The following is a 21672-nucleotide window of genomic DNA, read 5'->3' as shown; positions in this document are numbered from 1 at the left end:
TAATGTGCAGACTTCAGTGTACGTGAAGCCTTAGGGTCTGAAAGAGAAGTTAGTGAAATAAGCTTCCTTCTTCCTATCTTGCTCCAGGGTTCCTCACTATCACATTTCCTTGTAGTTTCTACTTAGAAAGTCAACACAGCGTACTGTCTTCTTTAATCTAAGTGTACTTTTCGACACCTCTATATTCTTGCCTTTTCACACCTTTATCATTCTTTCTTTGAATGTAAACCTTCCCCTATGCCCGTTTTCTATGCCCTTTCAAGAATGGTTTGGGAAGCTCTCTCTTTTGATAAGACTTCTAGCCTCACTCTTTCAGAAGCAAAGATTGCTTTCAGATTGTTCTTTCAGAAGCAAAGATTGCTTTTTTTTAAACAAAGTTTTTCTTTCTTCTTTTGGCCTGAAGCACCAAACAGGTCTCTGAGTCTATAACATGGGCTTTTATTTTAGACGAGATTTAAGAGAAGAACATGGGAGATATTACAAATCATATGTGTACTTTTACTTACTCCCTGAATGAATTTAATATACTTTTCATTGATTAATACATCAGCATAGCTGCTAAATGCCCAGTATGTGTAAGACAGTACGCTAAGGTTTGGTGAGAAATTGACAGACAAGGTATAGAGTGCTTTAGATTCTCTGTTTTGTATTAAAAGGGTAGTTCTACAATCAAATATCAATTACTTTCAGATATATGAAATCAAATATTATCTTTCTCAGCTACAAAATTGAGATGTGGCTATGCACAGTACGTAACTCTGGATATAATAAGGCAATACTTAGTAAATCTTTGAATAAATAAAAGAATACAGAGCTGGAGAAGAAAAGTCTCTGGGAAAGATTGGTTAAAATTAGAATTAGGGATTTTGGTAAATATACAAATGGGAAAATAAGCACTCAAGTGAGAAAATACAAAGACTCAGAAGACATAGAATTGATGTTTTTAAAACAATTGAGGGGATACAGAGGTGAAAAACAAATGTATTTACATACTTGTGGACCTCATGGACCAGGTAAATGAAGTTGTTCAGTGGAAAGTTAATTTTTAGAGGAGAAGGAACAGGAAATAATGCTTTACACACGGGTTTGTTTATTTATAGCACTTATTACTAAAGAAGTGATGTCAGTCAGAAAGAAATAAATTGGACTCTGTTGAGAATGGATCTAAGCCAACTTGGTCATTCTCAATTATTAGGTTCTCTTTTTAAGAACTTGTAACCTTCAAAAATTTAGAGGTAATTTGGTTTAGGATCTCCTCCCCTGCAGCTTTCCTACCAGGTTATAATGAAAGTAACTCTTAGCTGGGCACGGTGACTGATGTCTGTAATCCCAGCACTTTGAGATGCCGAAGGAGGGTGGATCACCTGAGTCAGGAGTTCAAGACCAGCCTGGCCAACGTGGCAAAATCCCAGCTCTACTAAAAATACAAAAAAATTAGCCAGGCATGCGGCAATCCCAGCTTTAATCCCAGCTACTTGGGAGGCTGAGACAGGAGAATTGCTTGAACCTCGGAGGCGGAGGTTGCAATGAGTTGAGATTGTGCCACTGCCCTCCAGCCTGGGCAACAGAGCAAAAGTCTGTCTCAAAAAAAAACAAAAAACAAAAAGAGAATTCTCAAACCCAGATCTTTCACACTTTTTTTTTTTTTAGAAAGCAGACACCAAACAGTCTAGAACCTGTTTGGCAATCTTCTTGAATCCCAGTTCTATCCTTTTAGTTTCATACTTTGTGTGAAAGTCTCATTGGACACAAATGGATACTATTCTGGGGGCAAGATGGATTCAGCACTATGGCTGGCATCATGCAGAGTCCTTCCCACCAGCAACCTGGGTCCTGCATTGGCTGCCATTTCAAAAGTGCAGATGGGGCTTTCCACTTAGAATAGAGCGGTTTATGGCAGCTTAACACTCCCACGGGAACACAACTGAAAAAAAACTAGACCAAATTCAAAAAACACATCTGTTTCAAGGCATCAGAGAGCTGCAAAAGCAATGAGGACTGGATGGGCTAAAATTCCAGATGGGAAAATCCCAGAGGGGTGAGGGAGGGATCTTTGCAGCTTTTTCCTAGGGGGGCATTTGTCTAGTTCTAGGTGTGACCAGGAGGCTGAGAAGCCTTTCTTGGCTCCAGCAAGGGGCTGCTGTTGCCAGGGAGGGAGAAAACAGCAGACACTGGGGCAGGTACGCAGTAAGGACGTGACCCAGCTGGTGATTTCAATGGCCTTAACACACAGCTAGTTTCTTCTGGAAGACATTTGCTCAATCCTGAAGCTGAGCCCAGTGGCAGACTTAGAAACAAAGTTTAAAAATCTTAGAAAAGCAGAACAGAACTTTCCTCCAGTTCATGGTTCTGCGAAGACACTGACTACTGGAGAGGAACTCTGGTTCATGGGGCCTGGAGGCAGTGGTGAGGTGACTTGTTTGCAGTCGCCTGTTCCCTGGCAGCTTTGGCCAGTTCCAGGTATGGCCAGAGCTGAGCATCTTGCTTGGCCCAACAGAGGGCCACTGTTGGGATAGGAAAGCAGAAGTTTTGGCATTTATGTGAGGCTGGAATTCGCTGGAGACTTGAGGAGCCTCAAACACACAGCTGGTTTCCCTTTAAGAAATTTCAGAATTCTGAAGCTGCATGGAACAGGAGATTAAAAATCAAAAAAAATTCTGAAAAGTAAATGGGAGTTTTCTGTATTCTGTGAGCACTGAGAAGTCAAAGATCTCCCAGGTGGTGGGGCCCTGGTCCATACTTCATGTTCTCACTTAGAAGAAGGGCCTCATTCTGGGAACAGGAACAAACCCAAGATACACACAGCCCAGTCACAAGCTTGGGGAAGATGCTTCTCCCAGCCTCAGTCTATCTGCCCCACAGAGGAAAGGGTTGATCCTCTCCTGGTGGAAGATAACATCTACAGTCTCCATAAGTTTTTATACACAAAAATCTGGCATTCAACTAGATATAAAGACCACTGAGGTCAGAAGATTCTCATACCCTGTCATGTAAGGATGGAGTATGTTTCCATACTATTTTTAGCCAATCTACCTCTTGAACACACTAATTGCACTAATGGAAACACTTTTGTTTACTAGCATGATAGAAAATAATTTATTATGCCAATAAACAAAACACATTGTTGAGCAGAGATAAAGAGCTGAAACTCTTGCAGCAGCCCTTCTGGGGTATGACTGTAATAATTAAGGGCTGGTTGATCACTCTGAAGTATGTATTTTTTATTACAGTGTAAAATAAACAAACATGTATCTATAATACATTGTCTATGATGAAATGTTTTAAAGTAAATAATAGCTCATATAATAGACCAAAAGCTCTTTAATAATTTGTTGTATATTTTCAAAAAGCTAGAAGAGATGATTTTGAATGTTCACAACACAAAGAAATCTTAAATGTTTGAGGTAATTGATATGTTAATTATCCTGTTTTGATCTTCATACATTGTATACACATACTGAAATATCACTCTGTATCCTATAAAGATGTACAATTATTACATGTCAACTAAAAATAAAATGGAAAAAAAATCAGAAGCCTTGGTAGATTGAACTCTGTGTGCCTAGCTAATTCAGAACTCAGCATGTAATAGGGGATTAGTCATACTTGTTGAGTGAATTAATAGATTAAATATTTAGGTAAAATAATAAATGATGGGCTGGGCACAGTGGTTAACGCCTATAATCCCAGCACTTTGGGAGGACAGGATGAGTGGATCACGAGGTCAGGAGTTCAAGACCAGCCTGGCCAACATGGCGAAATCCCAGCTCTACTAAAAATACAAAAAAAATTAGTTGGGTGTGGTGGTACACACCTGTAGTCCCAGCTATTCAGGAGGCTGAGACAGGAAAATTGCTTGAACCCAGGAGTTGGAGTTTGCAGTGAGCTGAGATTGCGCCACTGCTCTTCAGCCTGAGCAACAGAGCAAGACTCCGTCTTGAAAAATATAATAATAATAAATGATAGATTACTCTGGGCATTATTTCAAATGGAGAGAATCAGAACAAGGGGCTGTTCACCTCTTTGTACCTCTTCTCCCTAACTCACTTTGAATCCCCAGTCATGTCCTGTATCCCAATTGGTTCTCATATCCTGTCTTGGATTGCTTTGTTACCATTCTGATCATTTTCCATGCCTTTCCTGGAAGGCAACTTAGCAAGGAGACTGGGAAGCAGGCACTCAGGTGTCAGGCAGACCTTATCAAGCAGCCTTGACTCTACAACTTACCTACCACACGTAAGTTGGCCACTAGCAAGTTACTTAACCTCTCTGGATCTCAGCCCTCTACTGTAAAATGGGTATAACAGAGTAGCTTTCACAGAAAGCAGATGTGAGGATTAAATAAAATAATACTAGTCAAATGCTTAGGAGAGTTCCTTCAACATAATTCAATGTAGTTATACAATAAAATATTAGCAATTATTGTATTCTTTTGTAAGTCTATGCATTGCTCAATTTGGATTTTTCAATCGAACAAAAATTAAGATTACATCAAGATTGTGCACCTTAACAAAACAAAGGCTCAGGAGAGATGAGGCTCAACTAATAAATGCTAGAATACATACTTTCATGTTAATATTCTACCTTCCAAGAAGTCAATTTGAAAGACTGACACTGAGCTTAAGAAATTTAAAAAGCAATTTCCTAGCCTGTTAATGTTTTCCAGTCTATACATGTCTCAAACAGTTTGGGAGACCCCTAAGACCAGCTTCCTTGCTTCCTAGGCATGTCTCTCTCTCTCTATATATATGTATATATGTATATATCTATGTATATGTGTATGTATATATGTATATATAATATTATATATATTATATATAAACATATATAACAATATATTTTTTACCAAAATTCGTATCTCTAACAGAATTATCTTCCTGAACATAAGATTTAACTGAAAATTACATTTACTTTTCCAGAAATTAAATCTGACTTTAAAAGATGAATAATCTACAGACTCTCAACCATGAAGAGTATGTCCCAGCTTTTAAATACCACTGCCAAAGAGTTCTTTTAGGTCAAGACTCATTCATTTGGGGGTAGGATAACACACTATTTACCTTCATTAAACTGAAACTGTGGGAGGTGCAGAAGTCAACCTGCATTTGTCATTGGGTCCGAGTGTCTCTGCCGTCTGCCTGTCCTTGAGCTGTCATAATTGCTGGTGCATTTTCTAGAAGCATTGGGTAAAGACTATTAGCAATTCCAAACAGCCAATCAAGCAGGTGTATATGACAACCTACATTAAATATCAATGAGTTTTCTCTTCTCTGAGCAACAGAGCTGATTTTAAATCATATGAGTGTGTATGGCAAGAGTTGCATATAGCCAAAATTACCATTTATAATCTTTTAGGGAGACATCAAATTGAATGTCAATAAACCCAACACAGTCAGTTTTTTCCCACTGTCTAGACATATTCCTGTTTCTTTGGATTACTACCAGAATAAGTAGTTGGTTTGCATTTGGAGGCCATATTTTAGGAAATGTTCTTATCTTGAAACACTAGTAGCACATTCAGTACAGAGAGATGTCCATACCATGAGAGGAGCATGTGGGAACTGATACCAAATGTGGAAGATCAGATTCACTTTTCCCATCTCTCCTGCACTCCAAGCACATATGTATTGAGGAGGTGGTCAGGTAGAATCACTGTACTATTTACATGGTTTATAGTATTTTCTTTTATCTTATGTTTCACCTGGGCATCTTATGTTTCATTGTATTGAACTCTACCAGTTGGCTCTATTAAATTAGATGCGTGGAGATATACTCTATACCAGTCTTGGAAAGACCTCAAAGATAAAATTTACTGTCTGCTAGGGACTATATTAAACATGCATTATTTTATATAATCTTGTTTAAAGTTTTATTTTTTAAAGTCATACAGGAAAATTGACATTTTTGGTGTCCAGTTCTACAACATTTAACACAGGCATAGATTCTTCAAGTACTATCACAATCAGGATGCAGAACAGTTCCATTACCCCGTGAAACTCCCTGCTGTTCTCTTCCAGTCAACTCTTTCTCCACCCTTAACCCTGAGCAGATCCATGGCAACCACGCTCCTCTTTTCTGTCAATATACCTGTGTCTTTTCAAGAATGTTACATAAATGAAATTGTACAATATATAACCTTTGAGACTGGTTTCTTTCACCTAGCCTAATGCCTCTGAGATTCATCCAACCTGTGTGTATCAATAGTTCATTCCTTTCTGTTGCTGAGTAATTTTCCATTGTATGGCTGTATCATAGCTTATTAATTCATTCTCCCAGTCTTTTGGGTTGCTTCCAGTTTTGGTGATCATAAATAAAACTGCTGTAAATATTTATATATAGTGTTGTGTGAATATAAGTATTCATTTCACTTGGGAAAATATCCAAGAGTGGGATTGTTAGGTCATATGTAAGATTACGTACAAAAAACTACAAAACTTCTTCCAGAATGGCTGTACCATTTTGCATCCCCATCAGCAATGTATGAGAGTTTCAACTGCCACACACCTTCATTAGAAGTTGGTATTGTCAGTAGTATTTTTAGTCGTTTAATAGGTATGTGGCGTATAATACTGTAATATCTCTATAAAGTAGGTAGTATTATTATCTCAGTTTTTTGAGTGAAGAAACCAAGGCTCAGAAAGTGTAAGTACATAACCATAGACCTCACATTATGTAAGGGGCAGAAGAATCCCAGGATTTAACTCCAGAGTCCTAAAGACATTCCACTTTGCAGTATAAGAGCAATCTCTAACAAGACATGTATCTTCTATTTGCAAGTCATAAGCTTTAATACACCTTGTTGACTTCTTTTAAAAGTTGGGGATACTTTGCATAACTCTCAGTTTGTGAATAAGCTGGAAGATGCCTTCAATCAGAAATGTTCTTTCTTTTGAACAAAAAAAGAGAGGGCTTAGCAGAGAGATTGAAGACATCAAATTAAATTTCCTCTTGCATTAAAAAAATTATTCAGGACAAAAAAACCCACAAAACATTTAAAAAACACATACACAAAAAATGCTCCCTGTGACCTTTCATTTCCCTTCTGCTTTTTCCTCCCACTGAGTAGCCATTGCTTTTGGCTGGTCAAGAAAAATTCCAGCTCTTAAGAACCATTTTCGTAGATATGAAAAGAGAAGTTTTTTGCTTTTTTTTCTTTCCCTCAAGGTTTTTTTTTTTTTTTTTTTCTTATCCTTCTTGACCTATGGTCTTAGGATAATTTCACAGCCTCCCTGCAGCTCTGATGGGGTTTCTTAGTAGAGGTAAAGTCACAGAAGAATGAAAGGCTGACTGCTGGGTCCATCTACCAAGAAGAAAATTTTAAAAGAATCTGGCATCTTTGCATTTGTTATAATATATGCATATCGTAAGTCTAGAAATATCAAACATTTGCCTATAATTTGGTTAGGTCATTTTCCATGGACTTTTCTTTGACCTTTTTAATTGGTTGATAAGCCCTTGGTCTAACCACAGGCAGTTGATAATAAACTAGAAATAGAAGAATGTTCAAGATTCAGACACTGGGAAGGAACCAATTACCTTTCCTAAAAGGGTAGATTTTCATCTTTGAGGACCAGAAATAATTCTTTGATTTTTCTGTCATCTAGCTCATCTTCAGTGCAATCAATTCTCAGCTACCTGCTTGTGTGTGCTCTGGCCTGCCTCCCTCGGGTGCTTCCTTTCTTCCTACTCACCCAACTCTCCCTCCCACTTGGGAAAGTCCTTCTGTTGTGTACAGGGGATATTTTTAAAGCCATGTACCGGAACTTCAATGCTGCTGGGAAATTCCTCCAAACGGCTTTATTTGTAAGAGAAGTATGCTGCATGCTGGCTTTTTCAGTATTTCGTTACAGACCGCAGATGGAGGAGTGCCTCCTAGGGTAGGTCACATGGAGCCTCTGGATTCTGCATCTATGACCTTTCTCTGTGGGTCCCAGATATCTTATTTCCCTCCTCTCTTCCATCTCTTCCAGCCTGCAGCTTCTGCTTCTTTCAAGCACACTGGCTCAAAGGTCCCACTATCTTTGGAGAAAAATGAAACTGAATCCCTTCCTAATACCATACATAGAGGTGAAGTCAGATATGTTGAAATGTAAAATATAAATTGAGAAATATAATAGGAGAAAATGTAGGAGAGTATCTTTGTTAACTAGGGTGGGAACGATTTATTAAACAGAACATCAAAAGCACAACCATACATTTTTAAAAAGATTAATATGATTACTTTGAAAGTAGGACTTTTGGTTCAATGAAGGGCAAAGATAACAGGCAGATGAGAAAATTGAAAACGAATTTATCATAGCTAAAACTGACAAGAAACTCTTATACATTATTGAGGAAAATACATTGTATCAAAAATTCTTACGCATCAACAAGGAAAAGACAGAAACCCTAGAAGCACAGACAGTGGGGAGAAACAGGCAATCTACAAAGGAGTACACTGAAAAGACCCACAAGCATTGAAGAGATGCTCAAAATATCTGCTAATAGACAAATGCAAATACAAATAATTATGATATATCACTTGACTGGAAAAAAAATAGAAAGCAAGACCATTTCAAGAGCTGGCAAACATATGGGGATGGAAAACTCTCAGGTGTTCTGCTGTTGCTGCTGAGGAGCCATCTAGGGGAGTAATCTGGCAGTAATTAGTCAAACTAAGTATATATAATTCTACAATCCAGCAATTCTATCCCAGGTGTGTACACCAGATAAATTCTCACACAGATCCAGAGAGGTCTACGTGCAAGGTTGTGAACTGCAATTTAATTTCTGGTGGCAAGGAGCATGAGGCACCCTGGCTGTCCCTCGCTGAGAAAGCAGGTGGATACAAAGTGATGGATGTGACCACCCTGCAGTTAGAGACCATGAACTAGATGTCTGTGTAACAACATGGAGGGACCATACAACATAGTGGAGGTGGAAGAAGAAAGAGAATTAGTAATAATCCAGTGTCATTGCTGTAAATCTGAAATACACACACATGCACAAAACATCATCATATCCATTTTGCACATAAAAATATGCACATTAAACACATTGATTTAGAATGATGGGGGAGAGGAGCAATGAAAGACAGAAATGGGGGTTAAGAGGAAGAAATAAGCACAGTAGAGGAACCTCCATGGACCACTGATGACATTGTGCCATGAACCAATGAGTGTTATTAACTCAAGTCTCTGTTCCTGAGAGCCAGAGTAAACAAAACAAAACAAAACCAACGTACTCTGTTGAAACTTTCAACCTTCCTCCAAAGGGCCCTGTCAAACTGGGGACATCCTACCTGCCCTCAGTTATCCCCTCTTAGGTCCTGAAAAACGCTAAACCTGGCCTAGACTGCTGAAAGAGTTGATGACATTTCTGTGTTTCCTGTCTGTCCTGTTGGGGTATTATCCATGATATTGTGATTCAATATGTCATATTAACCTCTATATGGTATACATCTCTTGCTGCCTACTTATACTTAGGGTTCGTAATTCTAAGACCCACAGATGTAGGTGTCCATGACAAAATTCTGATCTTAGATGATACTTTCTGCTATTCTCCCTTTTTCTAATAGCAAATAATTTTCATGATAGTAAACAGCAAATCAAATAGCAAAACTTAAATGCCCATCAGTAGAGACTGGTTAAATAATTATGATACATCCTTACAATAGACTATGCAGCCACTAAAAGAAATGAAGGTTTTAAGTCACCAATATGGAATTAACTTCTAGACATAGAAATAAGTGAAAAAAAAAAAGCGTTGAAAATCATGTGGATAATATGCTACAATTTAAAAGCTTGTATATCTCAAACATCTCTGAAAGAATATATAAGAAACTAATATTGGTTGCCTTAAAGAAAGAGACCCAAGTGACTCTGGACGGAGATAGAAGGAGATTTTCTGTATGTTTACACCTTTTGAATTTTTGGATTATGTGACTGCATTCACTATTTTAAATTAATATTTAAAAATCAATAAATTTGGGAAAGGAGTTAGGGAGATGTTGGTCAAAAAAAAAAAGATGAAAGAGGAGGAACAAATTAAAAATATAAAATAAAATCTACCAATACAATTTATAAATTTATAATAGTCAAGGATTAAAAGTTTTCAGAATATTATATCATATATATGTAGATAGAGAATAAACAAACAGATGAAAATGATAATAACTATGCCCACTATTGGTAGGTATAAAGTGAGACTGCATTTTAGCAAGTTAATTTAAAAATTTAAATTTAAAAAATTAATTTAAAATTAAATAATTTTAAATTTTAAAAGGTTTAGAGTAGGTTTAAAAGTGGTGCTGAATTTTAAAAATAACCGGGTATGTCAGAACTTATAAGTAAAGAATAACCCCTTTAGGGTCACCTTAAGAGGTAATACACTTATTTAAATGCAGCCGCTATTGCTGAACCTATTCTGGATTTCTCTAAAACATAGGGTTCTAAAATTTGGGGTCCATGGAGTCTGTGGATAAGATTCAGGAGCTTGTAAATTTGGGCAGGAAAAATTATATCTTTCTTTGTACTAACCTCTTTATGAAAGTTAAAGATTCCTTTAATTATGAGAACAATAGTAATATCTAAGTTTTTGTTACCAGTGAAAATTCTGAGTCTAATTTAATTCTGTTATTTTCATATCACATTTTAGTTTTTACAGATATCTGTAAATATCATTCCCAGTTTGACATTAGACATTTTTAGATCTTCTTATTTAATACATTATTAAAGAAGTAAATATGTTACTATGTCATAATTTTTTATATTTTGATAACTGTATTCAATAGAATTGGCTCTTTATAATTCTATGTATTTTCTTTTATACTTATAAAAACGGCGAGTCTGAGACAGAGTCCAGGGGCCTTACCAGAGTGCATAAGCTTCCCAAAGCACAGAAAGTTAGTCACCTCCACAAATAGATCTAATTTCAGGGCAAGAAAAGCAGTGATGATGCTTTATGACCATATGTTCTTTTTGACAAAAAAGCAGTCTTTAACCATTTTGGCTAATTGCAAAAATGCAATGCATTCTCAAAGGAAAAAGATACGCCACCACTGAAAATACTTTTGAGAAAATTCCATCGACAAAGAAAATGGTTTGTGCTTTTTAGAGACCCAGTCTTTCTCTGTCATCCAGGTTGGAGTGCATTGGAGTGATCATGGCTTACCGCAGCCTCAAACTCCTGGGCTCAAGTGATCCTCTGGCCTCAGCCTCTGGAGTAACTGAGGCTACATGTATGCACGACAGTGCCTGGCTAATTTTTAATTTTTTTTTTTTTTTTTTTTTTGGTAGGGATGGTGTCTCTGTTGCCCAGGCTGGTTGCAAACTCCTGGGCTCAAGCGATCCTCCTGCCTTGGCCTCCCAAAGTGCTGGGAATTACAAGTGGGAGCCACAGTGCCTGGCTAAGATGGAGTTTTATATACAGAATTATCAGGACCTCTTTTAGATCTCATCCTCAATATGCAAATAACTAATTCATTTAGCAAATATTTATTGAACGTCCATTATGTATGAGGCACTACTGTAAGCACTGGAATGAGTGCAGTGAGCGGATCAGATATGGTACCTGCCTGGATGGAGTTTATGTTATAATGGAAGCAAATGGCCTCCAAAAGCTAAGCTATAAAGAAATCTGACTGCATCAGGTATTTATAAGTGTTATGCTGAAAATAATGCAGAGTAATCTAGGGAGGGAGAGGGTGACTAGGGTCACCCATATGGTGGCTAGGTACCTGGATCTGGCATTGCACTTCTTCCATCCAAATCCTGGCTCTATGCATCTCTGGCTCTATGGCCTTGTCCAGTTGTGCACTCTCTAAACTCCAGTTTTGTTGCCTGTAAAATGGACATATTAACATTACCTACTTTAAAGAGGTGTTTTAAAGAAAATGGCTACTCCTAACATCTCCCCAAGAACCAAGCACAGAATATTGGAAGTTTTAATACATTTTCTTAAAGAAGTCTCTTTCTTGGCATTGTAAAACATTATCTAGATTCAAGTCTGAGTTGTTAAGTTATTTTATCCTAAGGCATCCAATGGCCCAGATTGACATTAAAGTGAGAGAAGAACTAGCTTCATCATTGCCATTGTTCTCTACCATAGCCCATGGAAACACAAGACCTGGCTGACTGAGAAAGGTGAATGAGGGGGATTATGTCAGAAGTGACAGAGAAGCATGGGCAGGATTTCTGGCAGGCACGGGTATTTCTAAGTAAGAAATGGTGTGGTTAGGAGAGAATACTCTCAAGAAGAGGACAGATGGTTTCTGCGGCAAAGGGAGTTTCCCTCATTCAGCCTTGATGGAGAGAATAAAGGCCCTGGCCCCTCCAGTGAGGATATGGAGTAAACAAGACAGTTAAGTCTGTCACTCCTGGAGCCTGCATTCTAGTGTGGAAGACAGATAGCAAATGATACTTCAACATTAAGAAATTCATGAGTACATAAAGATAATTCAGGCAATAATAATTACTCTGAAGAACACGAAGAGGGGCCTATGATAGAAAAGGGGTGTAAAGGAGTTTGGAGGATTTAAGCTGAGTGAGCAATCTCATCTCTATTTTGATAAGGTCACTTTGGCTTCTGTGTGGATAACACATTGGATGCGGATAAGAACAGGAGCAGGGAGACCTCCAGTAGCAGGAGGCTGCTCTAGGGGTCCTTGCAAGGGATGCTGGCGGCTTCGACCCGAGTGGTGGGATGCAGATGGGAGAGGCAGGTGGACAGATGAGACAGCTGAAACAGGAAAAGCAGGCACAAAGGCAAGCACAACACAATGTAACAGAACGGGAGTTTAGAGCGGAAGGAACACTCCGGAGTCATTCTGGTCCAATTCTGCAGATGAGGAAACCACATCCCAGGAGGCTGAGGTGGCTTGCCCTGCATCCCAGAAGCCGGGCAGTCCCTGAGCCTTCTGACCTCACATCCTCTGCCACACCACAGTGGAGAAACCAGAACTGGAGGAACAGCCAGAATGCAGAGAAGAAAAAAGAGGTGCGGGTGCGAGGAGGAGGAGAACAGAGAGAGAGGGAAAGAGGCAGCGAAGGGGCAAAGAAAATGAAAGAAAACACAGGTGGAATGAGACAGAAACCACAACAGGTGAAAACAGGGATGGGGGCAGGCAGAGGAGAGGAGTGAGGCGGACCTTGATGCTGGGATTATTTAGGGCAGATAGTTTCCAGTTGAGGTTCGGTTTCATAGCCCATTGCCTGGCTCCCTGCAGCTGTCAGGGCACCAGAGGCAGCAGTTGGAGCAGCTGCCTGCACCACCTGAGCCACAAGGACAACGGCAAGGGAAGTGCAGATGGGCAGGAAGTGCCTCTGGGTCAGAGCCAGGGTAGCCAAGATCACATTGTTCTTGCCCACCGCATGGGATGCTCAGGCTTCCCACAGCAGCCCAGAGACCAGACCTGTCCTTTATCCTTAGCATCGCCACCATCATCACCATCATCGCCATGCTCCCATTTCTTAGGATCATGTGCCAGGGGCTTTGCATGCATTTCTCTCTTTCATCCTCACAGAAGCACTTGAGGAAGGTATAGCTTTCCCCAGTTTACAGATAAAGACACCATAGCTTCATTCATTAACTCACTAACCTCATTTCAGAGCCAGGGAATGGAGAAGGGCCCTGCTGTCGTTTTGTTGTTTTTGTTTTGTCTTGTTTTCTCCTCTTGAAGAGGACACATGGAGCCCTGGGTTGATGTTATAGGAGGTGTTGGTGCCGTGCACTGAAGGGATCCGATGTCTTCCCCTTCCTGCAGCTGGAGGTCACTCAGCCTGGACTGATGAAGCCGGGGAAGCCTGTGCTGTGGTCCACACAGCCTCCTCAGCCACCCCAGGGAATGCTCAGATCCAGTTGCACAGGCAGCCCACAGAATACAAACAGAACTTTCTCTTAGAATGTTTGCGCTGTTTTATTGTTTCTTACGGACAACAACTGACCTCTTTTTCCTTCAAGGCCCCTTTGAAATGTCACCTCTTCTATGAAGGTTTTATTTCTTTCCAGGCAAAATAAACCACTCCCTTTTTGGTGCCCTCATAATTTTAAATTTTGGCCTAAAGCGCTTGTTTGCCTCCACCATCAGAGCATGGGCTTCTTGAGGAAAGGGACTGTGTTTTAATCATTTCTGTATCCTTGGCATCTAGCACAGTGCTTGGCACAGTAAAAGCTGTCAATAAATGTTAGCTGAACTGAAAAGTAAAAAATGGAAAGGGCATTTGTTGGGGCCAGTGTAAGTCAAGTGTTTCCATCCTTGTTTCTTTAACTCAGAAACTCAAATGAAGAAAGACATTGTCAATCTCATGAGGAGTCCATATTTTTTTCTATTGGTGAGAGATAAAGTAAATAGCATGTGGACTTCCTTTGGAAGAATAACAAATAAAATTCTTTTGTAAGGCTATGAGTTATAAAATTAACTTTTTAAAACCTCCAAATTGCCATTTTGCAAGGAAGAAATATAAGTGATAAATATGAATATTCTTTCTATTTCAGACTTTTGCTCCATAAGCAATAGAAATGAGATGGCCAATTACAGTATTGAAGCATAAGCACAGATCTAACTCAGTGCAGAGGCAAATATCATATGGCACATGATATTTTCATATTTTTGTGTGCTACTATGAGTAACACTATTGCAAATCCATTTTATTTATGATTTGGTCTTTGTAGCTCCAATTTCATTATTAACTGAAATTTCATAGCATCATTCTTACTGACATGCACTGAAGATAAAAATACTCTATATTTTCCTCATCTATCCTTGTCTTTTCCTTTATTAAAAACATAGCAAAATTAAAAAAAGAACTAGCAATAAGCATACTGAAATCACAACTCAGACGCATGATAATATTCTATAACCATGACACCTGTCCAGGCTGCATCCAGCCAAATATGGATCCAAAAAAAGGAATACTGATATGTATTACTTATATTTTTTCCTTGCAAAATAACCCTTTGGAGATAATAAAAAGTTAATTTTATAACTCATATCCTTATAAAATACTTTTATTTGTTATTCTTCCAGAGGAAATCCATATGCTATTTACTTTATCTCTTGTCAAAAGAAAAAAATATGGACTGCTCATGAAATTGACAATGTCATTCTTCATTTGCGTTTCTGAGTTAAGGAATAAGGATGGGAACAGTTGGCTTACACCAGCCCCAACAAATGCCCTTTCCATTTTTTGCATTTCAGTTCATAGTAGGAGCTCACTCAGGACTTAGCTGGCAGAGAGAGCAGAGTCTGAGGCCAATGTGCACTTCCCAGCACAACATCTCACATCCTCCTCATTTTTTATCACTCAAGATATTGAAAAACTAATATGCAAGGATGCTGTCATTATAGGGGTAATCTTCAATCTTCTCTAATTATATTTAAAATTATGTCATAAACTTCAGAAATTAGCAAGTATTAGTGTATACTTTATCATTAGCATAATCCAAGTTGGTCTTACCTACAAATAGAGTCATAATTATAAAAATTCTATCTTTCCACCTCCTACTTTCTCAGAATGGAATTTGTCCCCACTAAAAGTTATCCTTCAAAGTAGTGCTTCACCTGTGCCCACAAATACCTGTGGCTACTGCACAAATACTGTGTGGCTTCTACCAGGATTTTCCTCCTGACCTAGCTCTCATATGTTGATATTTGTTATCCCATCAAACCTTTCTGTCGCTCAGCTTTGCAGCATGGATGGTGCAAAGAAGCAAATGTTGCTCTGTCTGATTCTGTTCCCAAAGCTGGCAAATTGCAGGATGTCACCATGGGGTAAGCACCATGAATGAAGGGATTAGGGGTGAAGAGAGAACTGACCTTTCTAACAAAGTTCAGAGTCCTGAGTTACTGAAATTTTCCCTAACTCCATATTAATTTCCTATTGTTGCTATACTGAATTGCCAGAAACTTAGTAGTTTAAATCTGCACATTTCATTATCTTACAGTTAAGAGGACAGAATCCAATCAGGGCCTTATTCAGCTATAGTCAAGGTGTCAGCGGGGATGTGGTTTTATCTGAAGGCTCCTAGGGAGGATCCTTTTCCTTTCCTTTTCCAACTTAGAGATCTACCTGCATTCCATTGCTCATGGTCCCATCTTCTATCTTTAAAGCTGACAATGTTGCAGCTCTCTAACCTTTTTTCCAAGAAATGTATCCCTTTAATTTTCCTGTTTTGCTTCCCTCTTCTACCTCTTCTACTTTTTTCTTTTATCCTTTTTTTTGTTGTTGTTCGTTTTTTTTTTGTTTGTTTGTTTGTTTGTTTTTGAGATGGAGTCTTGCTCTGTTGCCCAGGCTGGAGTGCAGTGGTGCAATCTCAGCTTACTGCAAACTCCACCTCTCAGATTCAAGTGATTCTCCTGCTGCAGCCTCCTGAGTAGCTGGGATTACAGGTGAGTGCCACCATGCCTGGCTAATTTTTGTATTTTTAGTAGAGACAGGGTTTCGCCATGTTGACCAGGCTGGTCTTGAACTCCTGATCTCAGGTGATCTGCCCACCTCAGCCCCCCAAAGTGCTGGGATTACAGGCATGAGCCACTGTGCCTGGCCCTCTTTTCCACTATTAAGACCCCTTTTATTACATTAAGCTTTCTCAGATAACCCAAAACAATCTCCCTATTTTAAGGTCACCTGATTAGCAATCTAAATTCCATCTGCAAACTTAATTATCCTTTGCCATGGTTCTGAGGATTAGGACATGAGCATCTTGGTGGAGAATATTATTCTGCTACCAAGAATATATTTTTAAAATATTTTTATTTCCATAGGTTATTGGGGAGCAGGTGGTGTTTGGTTACATGAGTAAGTTCTTTAGTAGTGTTTTCTGAGATTTTGGTGCACCCATCACTCGAGCTGTATACATTGCATCCTATTTGTAGTCTTTCATCCCTCACCTACTTCCCACCCTTTCCCCCTGAGTCCCCAAAGTCCACTGTGTCATTCTTATGCCTTTGCATCCTCATAGCTTAGCTCTTACTTATAAGAATATATGATATTTGGTTTTCCATTCCTGAGTTACTTCACTTAGAATAATACTCTCCATTCTCATTCAGGTCACTATGGATGCCATTAATTAATTCCTTTTTATGACTGAGTAGTATTCCATTGTATATATATACCACAGTTTCTTTATCCACTCATTGATTAATGGGCATTTGGGTTGGTTCCATGATTTTGCAGTTGCGAATTATGCTGCTATAAACATGTGTGTGCAATTATCTTTTTCGTATAATGACTTCTTTTCCTCTGGGTTGATACCCAGTAGTGGGATTGCTGGATCAAATGGTAGCTCTACTCTTAGTTCTTTAAAGAATCTCCACACTGTTTTCCATAGTGGTTGTACTAGTTTATATTCCCACCAACAGTGTAAAAGTGTTCCTTGTTCATTGCATGCATGCCAGCATGTACTGTTCTGTGATTTTTTGATTATAGCTATTCTTGCAGAGTAAGGTGGTATTGCACTGTGGTTTTGATTTGCATTCCCTTGATCATTAGTGATGCTCAGTGTTTTTTCATATGTTCTTTAGCCGTTTGTATATCTTCTTCTGAGAATTGTCTATTCATGTCCTTAGCCCATTTTTTGATGGGATTTTTTTTTCTTACTGATTTGTTTGAGTTTGTTGTAGATTCTGGATATTAGTCCTTAGTCCTTTGTCATATGTATAGATTGTGAAGATTTTTTCCCATTCTGTCAGTCATCTGTTTACTTTGCTCTTTCTTTTGCTGTGCAAAAACTCTTGAGTTTAATTAAGTCCCACCTATTTATCTTTGTTTTTACTGCATTTGCTTTTGGGTTCTTGGGCATGAAATCCTTGCCTAAGCCAATGTCTAGAAGGGGTTTTCCAATGTTATCTTCTAGAATTTTTACAGTTTCAGGTCTTAGATTTGAGTGCTTAATCCATCTTGAGTTGATTTTTGTATACTGTGAGATGAGGATCCAGTTTCATTCTCCTACATGTGGCTTGCCAATTATCCCAGCACCACTTGTTGACAAGGGTGTCCTTTCCCTACTTCATGTTTTTGTTTGCTCTGTCAAATATCAGTTGGCTGTAAGTATTTGGGTTTATTTCTGGTTCTCTATTCTGTTCCATTGGTCTATGTGCCTATTTTTATACCAGCACCATGCTGTTTTGGTGACTACGTCTTATAGTATCGTTTGAAATCAGGTAATGTGATGGCTCCAGATTTGTTCCTTTTGCTTATCTTGCTTTGGCTATGTGGGCTATTTTTTGGTTCCATATGAATTTTAGAACTGTTTTTTTCCTAATTGTGTGGAGAATGATGGTGGTATTTTGATGGGGATTGTGTTGAATTTGTAGATTGTTTTTGGCAGTAGGGTCATTTTCACAATATTGATTTGCAGTAGCATCCAAAGATATCAAATACCTAGAAATAAATTAATAAATGCAATGCAAAAATTCTATGCTGAAAACTACAAAACTGCTGAGGGAAATTAAAGAAGACCTTTGAAAATGTGGAAAAGTGTATTATATTCATGGATTAGAAGGCTCAATATTGTGAAGACAGCAATATCCCCAAACTGATCAATAGATTCAAAGCAATTCCAATACAAATACCAGTCAGATTTTTATTAGACATTGACAAGTTAATTCTATAATTTGCGAAGCATTCAAAATAGGACATATTAGTCATTTGTGGCAAATATTCATGCAATTCAGTTGAAAAAATTATTGAACTGCTATATCATTCCAATAGGCATAGTAAAAGAGGAAATAGCAGCATAACAAAGTGGTAAGACAGCCCGGAGTTTCAATCCTAACACTGTTGCCCATGCTCTTTACATATCCACCAGACCTTATGGAATTCTTTAGGGGAAGGGTAGGGTAGGGATGAAGGATGGGTAAAATTTGAAATGACATCGAAGGGGGCTTAGATCTAACTTACACACTTCCACCCCTACTCAAACTACTGGATAAAGAAACACTGTTCTAAATAAATTTTTAAAGTGATACTATACTACTAAGTTGGAAGGGACCTTAAATAGTATTATATTTACCCAAATCCTAAATAGAGTGAAGTGCTTTGCTCAAGGTTACACAAGTATCATAGTGACTGTTATTTATCACGGTCAGACCAGAGCCCAAGCCCAATAGCCCAAATGTGAATACAAACTCCAGATCTTCTACCAGCCAACTGTGCAGCCTATAGCTAAACCTCTGAAATCTGGAACTCTTCCTTGAAAAAACAGGGAGAAATAACATATTTTTAAAGGATACTTTATTGAGTAATGAGATAATTTTTAAAGTGTTCAGCAAGTTGCTTGACACGTAGCAAGTACTTGCTTTTTTTTTTTTTCTCTTCCCTTTTTTCTTCTCTGGCTTCTACCCCAGCTAGTCTCTTCTTAAATACATGTACTCCAATGTGTGCTATGGTTAGACATTTTGCTGCAAGTACAGAATTCTATTCAGGTTAACATCAGCAAAAGAGGGGAGGTCTGTTATAAGGATAGAGGGTATCATGAGGACCTCAAAGTCAAGAACTCAGCCAGGCTTTAGGAAGTCACCTGAACAAGAAACCATAAAAACGGAAGACCTTTCTTTTCTATTTCTTTTCTCTGATTGTCCCTCCATATCCATCCTCCAACTCCCACCTCTCTGTCTCTCTGTATCTCTCTCAATCTCTCTTTTCTCTGCTTCTCCATGAATGTGGTAATAGAAGATAGGAATTACACAATTCTTGACAGATTTCTTCCACTTACTAGCCAAGACTCAGTCACAATATTTTAGTTCCAATACCAAATTCCTGGGAAAGAGAATTTGGTTTTGGTGGTAGGGAGGAGCATGGAGTCACATAATATACAATAGTTGCCAACACTTAAGCTGAAAAGAGCAGTTATGGGGTTATTGTAAGTTGGGCAGAGAACCCTAAAAGTCTACTACAATATCCTGGCAACTTCTTTGTAGATATCTAAGAGGAATCCTTATCCATATGTGAAAGGCTTTCAGCCTAATGCAGTTTAAAAAGGGGCCACACCAAGATGATGAAACCCTGTCTCTACTAAAAATACAAAAATTAGCCGGGCGTGGTGGTGGGTGCCTGTAGTCCCAGCTACCTAGGAGGCTGAGGCAGGAGAATCACTTGAACCCAGGGGGCGGAGGTTGCAGTGAGCCGAGATCACACCACTGCACTCCAGCCTGGGCGACAGAGCGAGACTCTGTCTCAAAAAATAAATAAATAAGTAATAAATAAATAAATAAGTAAATAAATAGTGGGGGGCCACAATGGCAATATCCCATGTCTCAGTGTCTTAGTGCATACATTGAACATTTAGATTTTATCCAGTTCCAAAGTTCCCTGTTGATTTTTTAAATGCCCAGAGTCATGGCAATAGAATAAATTTTCTGTAGTCTCCTTTCTGGGCTTAGTCATGACAAGGGTGACATCAGATATTCTTGCCCTTACAACCTGGGCTTATGGAAAAATTGTTCTTAAGAGAATAATCTCATGTCACATAGGCTTGGCTCTAAAATAAGGGGCCCCTTTCATGGTTGCTCTGGAAATCTGCCATGAGATATACTATATCAGGAAATATTGGCTTAATGTTTTTTCTGCTATTCAATAGTTACTCTCAGAGTTCGGTCATTAGAAACTCTCCAGCTCAGCAGTTTGGTTTTCTGCATGTATACATGATTTTCTTTCTAATGAATGAATTCCATATGAGCTAATTATAGAAAATTAGATTTTTTTGCAGGAATTAGCATGGTTCTTTATTAGCAAAACCAATTGCATTTCATTAATTTTCTTCTTAATTAAAACCACTGGTATTCATGGGAAATTCAATGAATAACAGGCTTTTCTAATGAATGTAAGCATATGCTGTGCAAATACTAAAGTATTTGCATTACTACAAGTGCTGCCCCAGCTCATCATCGTAAAAAAATAAATAAATAGAAATAAAAACCAAACTAAACTAAACTTAAAAACTAACACAAGTCCTCTTTACTCTGCTTTGGAGTTTTATTAACCTAAATAGAAAGTACTGCTGAGAAGTTGTAAGCTCAAGTCTCAGCTCAGTCATTCTTTTCTATAGGCTCTCTGCATGTTTGGAAGTCTGAATTGGTTGAAGTTGAAGATGATGTGTATCTGAGGCACAGCTCTTCCCTGACTCACGGGCCTTGACACTGCTGTTGAGGTTTGACTCGAATCCCAGAGTTTTGGTGTGGATGAGCAGGGACAAATTGCTGAGCATCAAGAAGAGTAAAATTAAGCAAGTGGAACATATGCCTCTGCTCTGCGCAGTGAAATGAAGAGTCAACCTTTGAACATGTGTGTGTGTCTCTCATTTTCCCAAACAGGATCAACCCGCCATGATTTATGAATTCACCTCTTTCTTAGAGGCTTCCTTTCTTTTTTGTTAGATCCTCCTTTGAGAGCATCTAGGGTCCTATCAAAGCGGGAAGTGACTTCAAGCAAATCCACACTAAGACGTGAATTAATAATGGCTACCAAGCACAGAGCTCTTTCCCGTGGCACACTCCTGGGAAACAAGCAGTTACAACACTTGTGGAGAGTAATGTGATAGTATACATTCTTTTTTTTTTTTTTTTTTTTTGAAGTAGAAACATTTATATTTAGAAATTTAACCTTTAGTAATGTGTCCCACAGGAATGCTTGCCTGAGTGTACCAGGATTTTTATTGTAGCAGTGTTTCTCAAAGGAAAAGCAACAACAACCACCT

General features: G+C 38.5%; 1 protein-coding gene across 1 annotated transcript; it reads left to right on the top strand.

The window, feature by feature from the left end:
* The first annotated feature begins 12138 nt into the window (after positions 1-12138).
* HMHB1 (histocompatibility minor HB-1) lies at positions 12139-21257 on the top strand. Its single transcript, XM_023187770.2, has 3 exons — positions 12139-12196; positions 12925-12975; positions 21025-21257. The coding sequence occupies exons 1-3, from the start codon at positions 12139-12141 to the stop codon at positions 21111-21113; spliced, it is 198 nt and encodes a 65-aa protein (XP_023043538.2). The 3' UTR covers positions 21114-21257.
* The last annotated feature ends 415 nt before the right edge of the window (positions 21258-21672 follow it).

Source organism: Piliocolobus tephrosceles, chromosome 4, assembly GCF_002776525.5.
Source record: "Piliocolobus tephrosceles isolate RC106 chromosome 4, ASM277652v3, whole genome shotgun sequence".
Lineage (NCBI taxonomy): Eukaryota > Metazoa > Chordata > Mammalia > Primates > Cercopithecidae > Piliocolobus > Piliocolobus tephrosceles.
The sequence above is the reverse complement of the archived record's forward strand: the minus strand, read 5'-3'. Positions and strand labels throughout refer to the sequence as shown.

Coding starts and splice junctions, on each gene's coding strand:
- HMHB1 (XM_023187770.2), top strand. CDS start 12,139: ATGTCAGAAGTGACAGAGAAGCATGGGCAGGATTTCTGGCAGGCACGG. Junction 12,197..12,924: donor GCAGGCACGGGTATTTCTAA/GTAAGAAATGGT, acceptor GCCACACCACAG/TGGAGAAACCAGAACTGGAG. Junction 12,976..21,024: donor ATGCAGAGAAGAAAAAAGAG/GTGCGGGTGCGA, acceptor TCTTTTCTATAG/GCTCTCTGCATGTTTGGAAG.